At 51.4% G+C, this 8,683-nt stretch overlaps 1 protein-coding gene across 7 annotated transcripts in view; it reads left to right on the forward strand.

The window, feature by feature from the left end:
• The window catches only part of Jakmip1 (janus kinase and microtubule interacting protein 1), a 123,799-nt gene extending 115,329 nt beyond the window's left edge, over positions 1 to 8,470 (forward strand). For 2 of the 7 annotated variants that reach the window (XM_036201661.1, XM_036201662.1), the window contains exons 21-23: positions 1,408 to 1,456; positions 4,385 to 4,702; positions 8,194 to 8,470. In XM_036201661.1, coding sequence (XP_036057554.1) covers positions 1,408 to 1,456; positions 4,385 to 4,702; positions 8,194 to 8,411 — 585 coding nt within the window. In that variant the 3' untranslated portion in view covers positions 8,412 to 8,470. Of the gene's footprint in view, positions 1 to 1,376; positions 1,457 to 2,524; positions 4,703 to 7,801; positions 7,896 to 8,193 lie in introns of those variants that run through there. The other 5 variants (XM_036201666.1, XM_036201667.1, XM_036201663.1 and 2 more) reach the window with 4 other exon arrangements.
• Positions 8,471 to 8,683: the final 213 nt, after the last annotated feature.

Genomic DNA, 8,683 nt, shown 5'->3' on the forward strand with positions numbered 1-8,683 from the left:
TGAGTTCTTGGCCAGTGAGAGATCCTGGCTCAAAAGACCGAAGAGGACAGTGCCTAAGGAATGAAACTTGAAGTTGTCCTCTGCCCTACACACATGCATGCACACCCACACACGTGTGAGCCCACGTGCACACAGACACACGTACATATGCACATACAATACTGTCAGAACTCAGGCTGGGCAGGGACACTGGCTATGCCTCCATGGGGAAGCACAGGGTTGTCGCTTAGATTGTTGTTCTGATCTCTCAAACTTTCTCAGAGCTGATTTGTGGACTGGTCTGCCTCCACCTTCCCAGAAGGGTATGACACAGGTCAAATATGCAGAAGGAGAGACTAACTCGACTGGTGGATTGCTGGCTGGCCACATGACTAGGGGTGCTCACTGGGCATAACTGTCACCTGTAGCTCCTCCCAGTCACCCCTGCCAGTGATCATGGGAAACTTTGGTCCCATCAACTGTGGCTTATGGCTGATCCCTCCTTCCAAGACCAGACTCTTCTTACCCACAGTCTATTGGGTGGTCTCACCAAACGCTCCTCCTTCTGAGCCTCAGTTTCCCCATGTAGAGAACAAGAAGGGCTCCAAGATCACAGAAGCCTCTCGTAGCTCTGGATCGATGGATTGATCGATCCTAGAGATCCCACAGAAGAAAGTGGTGGCTGTTAGTGAGTTTTCCATTTTTCTCTACAGACAACATAGGAAACTACGACCTTGTTTGGTGGAGGCTATTTTTTAATATTCTCAAATGACAGACAGATGTGTTTCCTCTGAAGACTGGTGATTCTGTTTTGGAATGGGGCAAGTTACGAGTAGATTAAGGAAAAAAAAAATTCTTTTGAACTAACTGATAGGACTTTTCTGTCTTTGAAAGCTTATTTTCACAGCAGTGTTTTTTTTCTAAAGTTGACTGGTAAAAGGGACACAGTGTTTTAAATATTAACACATCTCTTGGAATGGACGATGTAGGGAATGTTGTCCAGCATAGGAAATTGTCCACAGGCAGGCCTGGCTGTGTCTCTTGTTGCTGCCCATCCTAACACATACCGGGGAAGCACAGCCGTGACCTTGGGCGGGCCTTCCCTTGTGTTGCCCTGTGCAGCCTTACCTTTATTCCCCAAGAGTCTCTGTGTATGGCATAGATCTCATCTGGCAGCCTGGGTGGGTGGGACACTTGATAAATGTGCAGGGATAACCCACCAAGCACATAAGGGAGCAAGCAGTCTGCTTCCCTCTGCCCCTCTCTCTGCTGCCCTCTAGTGTCATAGTTCTTACAAGATACTGTCACTGAATTCCATACCACATCTCTCACATCTTTTTTTTTTTCTTTTCTTTTCTTTTCTTTTTTCTTCATTTTCTTTTGGTCTTATGTTATAGTTTTTGTTCCTTTTTTTGTTTTTCTCACTAGCGTTTATTCTGTGGCCTTGACGACTCCCATGCGCCGAGAACTCGGGTGTGTATCCTTTACTTTCCATTGGCTGATGCAAAGCCGATTGAGAGAGGAGGCTGACTCCTCCCTGGCTGTGCTGTGTGCCCTGGGAGATGAGGTGCCTGGAAGGCAACCTTTGTTCTGGAGTCTTCCACTTAGGCCCCTTGGGGGCTGTGTGGTCCTGGGTCCCTGGGGGTCTTGCTGGAGAGACACATGTGGGGCTTATTGAGACAGACAGGCCCCATGGCATTCACCCACAGAGGAGTTTATGTCCCATTCCCAAAGCTTTCTCCAGCCTGGCTTAGTTCCTGCTCTGTTGCCATGTGCCCATCTCCTGTACGGTTCAAAGCAAGTGGCCTTTTAGGCTCAAGGACTAGCAGGTTGACAGGCCAGTGGCTGGTGGGTCAGATCCTGACGTGACTGCACAGTGTCCAGGAGCCAGAAGTGCCCTGCTCCTCACCTCTGTATCTCAAACTGCATGCCCAGTTATGATGTCAGACTGTATTCAGAGACCCAAAGAATGAAGACATCCCAGAATCTGGTCCTGCCCTGACTATTGGGCCTCGTTCTCAAGCACCTAGCTCTCAGCCTGAATTCCTACTTTGGGACCTCAGCCTCTCCACATTCTCCAAATGCTGAGTGCTCATCCATGGGCTGGTATCTGCCAGAACCTCTGAATTTTGGAGTCTTAACCTTGAAACCAACCTAGGCTGAGGGTCCTTGAACTCCAGGGTGCCTCTGAGGCCCACTAGATCCCTAGATGGTCCACCAAATGTCCTTAGGGATGTCCCTGACTTTGACACTGGCCCACAAGGGGTTAGGTTAGGTATCTTCTATCCCCCAGTACCTGGGACATGGCCAGGCACAAAGTGGCTGGTCATTGTATGTGGAAAGAATGAAGGGCTGGCCTGAGGTGTGGGAGACAGCTCACATCATGCCCCAGTGCTATCCAAATCCTGCTCCTTCTGTCTGGGCTGTGGAGGAGGCAACTGTTGCGAGGTCAGGATGGCAGGGGCTTGAAGATATGCTAGGACCCTTTCTGCACTTCTTAACCTTTGATTTTTGTTTCCCTTTGAACTGTTTCTGGATCTTGCAGGCTAACCAGAGAGCTTTTGGAATCACCTGAGTCCCCGTGGTGCCCCATCCTCACTCAAACCAAAATCTAACAGTGCAACAAGCTATTCAGAGTCTGGAGCCAGAACACAGAACTTATGCACATTTGACAGTCACCTAAAGGGGAGGCCTGGGGACCTGGCCAGCCTCTGCCATGGAACTCTGCAAGTCAATGGGGCACCTCCCCAGTGTCCCCACTGTGGCATCTTCAAGAGCCAAGGACAAAGATGGATCTGGATGGCAGGAATCTAAGTGCAATTAGCTGAAACCCAGGGCATGAGAGCTGCTGCCTTGGGGGATAGGTGCAAGGCCTGCCCCCATGCTGTGTGCCTCCCTGAAGGCACTGTGTGTGCCTAGATGGATACAGACACCCCCTCTGCCCTATGTACATAAATCTCCATGGACTGACTGAGTGTGTCCTTCTGGAGTCTGTCTGCCAGAGCAACCAACACAATCTTTGGCTCCAGGCACAGCTGGACTTGCAGCTGGGGGCCAGCAATAGAGAGTTGGAGTTGCCAGTGTGGGAGCCCTGAGGATTGTAGATTTGTTGAGGAAAACTGAAGGCCCCAACACACTTATAGGTGTGACAGCCTAAGTCCCAGAGAATGGCTGTGCCACAGGCCAGGGGGAAGTGAGGACTGAGAGAACAGGCCCAAGCTGCCTGTTGTAATTTGTAGGGGCATCCTAAAAAAGAGCTCAGGCTGTTAGAGCAGTACCCAGAGCCTCTGAGTTCAGAGGTCTGAGGCCAGGGGTACCCTTCTACCATAGAGAAAATTACCATTAGAGCCTTCACTGCCCACGATCCTCGGGAGAGAGTAGAATCATCTCCTCAGATGTTGAGGCCTTCCCAGAGCACAGAGGGTAGGATGGGGGTGGTGCACCCTAGGTTCCCTGGAAACTAGGTGCTGGAAGCCGACTTCCAGGGGAAATTCCCTGAGAAGTAAATTTGGGATGTTCCTATCAACCTAGGGCAGGTGAGGTGGGTCACGTCCAAAAGGTATCCGCCTACGTGGCTATCCTCTCCCACACTCGGGGCAGGGAGAACGTTCACCATCAGATCGACAGAGTGAAAGAAGGATATGATGGTGAGTCCGTGTGGAGGAGCTTGTGGTGAGGGGAGTTGTGACATGGTCCCAGCAGGCCAGATGCGACCTCTTGCTGCGTAGCTGTTGGACCGAATAGGTGGCGCCATGATTTCCTGGAAGCAAACAGTATGACTGGAGTTCAGGTCAGGTCCATGGAGGGAACCATGGAGCGGGGACCTGAATTGTAGGGAAGCCATATCCAAAGACAGAGTAGTGAGGACAGTGCTCTGTGCAGAAGGGGGCTGTCCAGATAGAAGGTCGTCCCAGCAGACGTGAAGTCTCAAGCTTGAAGCAAACACACCAGGATGGCTCAGAAGTGCTGATTCTCTGCTGAAATCCGAGTCCCCAAACGCCTATGACCCACAAGCCCAGCCTCTGGGACTTACCAATACTCAGTGGCTTAATTAAATTCCAAGGAACCTGTCTTTGACAACAGAAACATCTGAGTCATTGAGTGGCAGGAATATGGGCACCAGTAAGGAAAATGGAAGGCATGCTTGCTTTCCTTGGTAGGAGATACGGGGGGGCACTATTCAACTGACTTCTGTGGTCAGGTATCCTGGGGCATCCCAGAGAATCATGGAGAAGTTGGCCACTCTGTCCCTGCAACCATATGTCTAGAATCCCTGCGGGCTGTTCTGGAGTGTGGCCCTTATACCTCTGTCCATACCTACTGTGAGGGAGAGGGCAGCCTCCTTGACTGCTTGGCTTTTTTCACTCAACACCTTATGAGATGGTGGCCTTAACTCTGCAGTCAGACCCATCTGGGCACTCCCAGCTCAGTCATGTCCCTGCTGCAGACAAACCGTGTTCTTGTGACTCTGAGGAACACAACTTACAGATCCCAGGCCATGCCTCATGGAAGAGCTTCTGTGACCACGGCTGGACAGATGGACCTGCATCATTCCACAGGACCTCTGACATGCCAACAGCAGCTGGCTGGAGCAAGCATCTGAGTCCCTCATGGGGTGGTCTTCCCAGGAGTTACCTCCCCACTGCCCAGCCTGGGCCAGTGTCCACTCCTTCTGCCCCCAGGAATCTGTTCATGTCTGAGAGAATGCAGCTCACACAGGCAGGTGTGCAAGCAGCCCCAGTCTCTACCATGACCCAGAATTCCTTGTCACTCTCTTAGGCATCGCTACCTAAGTCCCCATTAGGAACACGCCTAGCTAAGAGCCACGGTGCTCAGAGAACCACAGAGCTGCATGGTACCACAGGTGCACATCTCCTCTTTCCAGCCCTGGGTCCAGCGAGGCACAGTCTCCAGGCTCTTGTCATGGATTAACACTTGTGTGGTTTCCAGGGGAGCAGAGCTACAGAGTCAATCTCCAAGGCCACTGCTGCATTCTTCTGTAGATAGGAAGGCAGGTGGAATTTTCCATGACCCTCCTCCCAGGCTCATTAGGAGGATGAGGACCCTAGCCCACCCTGCAAAGTCTTTTAATACAAGGTGCCACTTCGGTACCTGAGTCCTCTAAGCCAGTTACGTGCAATCTCAAGGAGGAAGAGAAGCTGAGGATTCTGGGCCATTCTGTCACTTTTGTGGCCTATGGGGGCTAAGCAGAGAGGCCCGGGCTGGGGCCAGATGGTAGGCTGAGCTGAGAACTGGGGGCCTGCAGCTTTAAAGTGGAGGGTGCCCCTAAGGCTGAAAGACCTATGTCTTACCAGGTCCTCTTCACTTTGCGTCTCTAGCTGGTCACAGGGAAGTTTGCACTTAAGGGCCCCTGCTAAGCATAGTGTAGAATTGCCATGTGCTGTGTAGGAGGCGGAGCTTGTGTCCTAGCTCAGCTCTACATGGAGTCCACCCAGGCTGAGGCCCTCCGAGTTACTTCCTACCCTGGCTGGGCAAGGACTATGATGCTCTGGTGTAATTGAGGGCCCTAGACCAAGGCCTTGTTCCCTGGAGAGTTGTAGCCTGCTTCCCCCTTGTCTTCCTTTCCAAAGGTCAGGGTTATATGGCCCCCATTTCTCTTGGATTCCCTAGCTGGGTTGACACCAAGAGATGCTCCCCAGCGCTTCCAGCACCATAGGAATGTTTTTTGTTTGTTTGTTTGTTTTAATTTCTCATATTGAATCTCAGCTTGTTAAGGAACTCCCATCATGGAGCAGAAAACTTCACACTAAGCACTTTGGTGTCCTCTTCCTCTACCAAATTGTCAAAAGAACCTCTTAGAGATTTCTGCAGACCCCCAGCCCATGTGTGCAGAGCCCTACTCTGATAGAAGGAACTGGGTCTCCAGGGCCAAACCTGTGTCCCCCTCCCCCCATATCCCTTCACCTCAGGGCTGAGGTTTAAAGATGGCTGCTCCAGTCATGTGTCCTTTCTGAGGCCATCTCTCAGTCATGTCTCCTAAGGCATTGGGCCCCCTGTCCTTACAGCCACTCTCTTGAGGCCTGTTCCTCAAGGAAAATGGAGCCAGAGGCCCAGCCCTCTACCCAGCTCCACCCCTTCTCCCCCTAAGTCTTAGTGATTCACCAAGAAGAACTAGCTGTCATGGGGCTGTTGTGGGCAAGAAGGGCTGTTTCTCAGGAACCTATTTCTTGGTCTTTGCTGCCTTCAACGAGCAGCCATTTTCCCACTGCAGGTGTCATCTTGTGGCCGATGTTTCTGGGGCTCACATGACAGGTACTTGGGGGAATCCTCCCCATGGTGAGGGAGAGGACTGTTTACTGTGTGTGGTATCATTTTGCAAGGTGCTGGCCACTTGCCCAGTAGCCTGCAGCAGCTAAGCAACAAGGCTGGTCACAGCCCAGATAGCTGAGAGCATGGGCCTGGAAGCATTACTATGCCTCTCACATGCAGCCAGTAAGCCAGTATCTAGCTTTGAGGATGTACTGGGCTCTCCGAGCAGGCTGTGCGAATCCACTCACGTACTCCGTCACTGGATGCGGATGCCTGTACTTACACAGTGCCTGGAGATCCTTTTGTGAGATGCTCGGTACTTTGTCTGGATCCATACCTGAGACAGGATTCAAACCCAGGGAGTCAGGCGCAACACCCAGGATTCAAGTTCATCTTCCTGTCCCTTAAGGCCAGTGTTCCACATTGCTGATTCTGCCCACCCGCCCAGCTCGTCTGCACCTCTTTACCTGCAGCTCCTGGCCCTGCGTTCCCCCAGACATCACTATTGGGAACTCAGAAGGCCTCTCTGCAAAGGTAGAAAACAGAGCCACTGGCTTCCTTGTCGGGAAGCATGAGGCCAGTGTAAGGGGTGTCCTAAACAACCCAGAGGGGCGCAGGCAGGATGCTCAGGGTGGGGTACGTGTGATTTCCAGCCAAACCCCATTGCATCCCAAGACCATGGCTGCTCCTACCAAGAATGGCTCACCCCAAGTTCACCCATTAGCTGTGTAACCTCCTGGCTTCATTAAGTGGGTCTACACAAAGGGTTAAAATACATGCCCATCTTTATGGCAAGAGGCAATTGTCTGAGAAAGACCAGGAAATGGCGAGGGATTGAATGTGTGGCCATGTGCAGAGGTAGGGGAGGGGAACATAAGGTTTCCTTTAGGTCTCACGGGGCGCTACTTCAGAGATGAACACATCTGTGTGCTCTGAGGAAAATGCACTAAGAAACAGGAATGGAAACACCTCTTATCATTTTCTGGGGAAGCAAAGCCTCTTATGGTCATACTTCTGTCCTTTCACCTCTCTGCCTAGTGCTGGCCGCTGGTGTGGTTGGTGGCCTCAGCTCTTTCCCTCTATAAACTTTGATGTCCCCTTGGAGCAGCCCCTTCCTTGACTCTTAATGGCTGTGACTGCCCTGTGCTCACAGCGAGACGCCCAAGAACCCTGAGCGCTGGTGTGAGCATGCTCCTTCTGTGTGCCATGTGGCCAGTCACTTCTCTCCTATTGGCTGTGACCTGAGGTGTGCCTCCACTCCAGGCATCTCTGCACAGGCCTGCCTGCTGCTCCCTGCCATTCCTGCTTTTCTCATCCTCTGGATCCCTTCCCCAACCCTGAGCTCTCAGGGACTTGTCTGCTGCCCAGAGTCCAGTTTCATTCCACACTTGATCTCATGACTCCCATGACTCCCGGGCTAGCAGATACACTCTCAGATGTGGGTCAGACCTGGCTGTTCCTTCCCATCTGTAGGGCTTGGATAAGTTCTTCCACCTTCTGAGGTCTCCATTTTACCATCTCTAAAATGGTCATGATGATGCCTACCTTGTAGGGTCACCAGGACAACCGGACAAGGTAGATGTGAGAGACCTCTCAATGTGGCATTAATTTCCCATCTTCTCTTCCTGGCTGACTGTGGGTCCTTGGTAAGTATGTAGTATACTCAAACAGAACCACAGAACCTCATTCATTATGGTTGGAATGAGCTTTGCTTGCTTTGAAGAACCTAGGAGGGGTACTCCCTGGAAAGGTTTTCTTTTCCTCTTTGTGTGCATTGCTAAGCATTTAATTCCATCTGACTGGTCTGAGCCTCATTGTAGCCTTGGTGTGTTCTAGCACGCCAACTTGTAAAATGAGCTGCTTGTTCGTATTGCATGACGTTTGTGTGGATGAAACCCAAGCTACTCACTCATGAATAATCTACCTGTCCTTGTTCTCCTCAAGGGACATTTTCCTGGACAATCCAAAGGCATGGTAGCCACCTCAACATTTCCAGAAAATCCATGTTACAGACTCATTCTATTTTTCTTAAGTCTGGGCTGATGAAATGTTTCCGGGATGGAGCCAACAGCCCAGGAACAGACCGAGAAGCACTTCAGCTACATCATCAGGGCTCCCAGCAGCGATGGCTTCGATGTGATGAATGTGGATGTGAAGATTGACACATGTTGGGTATTCCGAGATGTGGAGGAGAGTGACAACGAGCAGGGATGCTTTCCAGAAGCAGCTAGCAGGCCAGACTTGGACACGGGGCTTCTCAGAGAGCAGCTGGAATCCTCGGAGCGGAAGCTGTTGGCAGCTGTGGACAAACATGTGATGTCAGAGTCTGGGCTGAGGAGCAGGTGGGTGTAACCTTGTGAGTACTCTTGTGTGGGGAGAGGGAGTGGATGGATTCCTTTGACATCATGGTCCTTTGACTCCTGTCTCCAGCTAA

Source organism: Onychomys torridus, chromosome 10 (genome assembly GCF_903995425.1).
Source record: "Onychomys torridus chromosome 10, mOncTor1.1, whole genome shotgun sequence".
Lineage (NCBI taxonomy): Eukaryota > Metazoa > Chordata > Mammalia > Rodentia > Cricetidae > Onychomys > Onychomys torridus.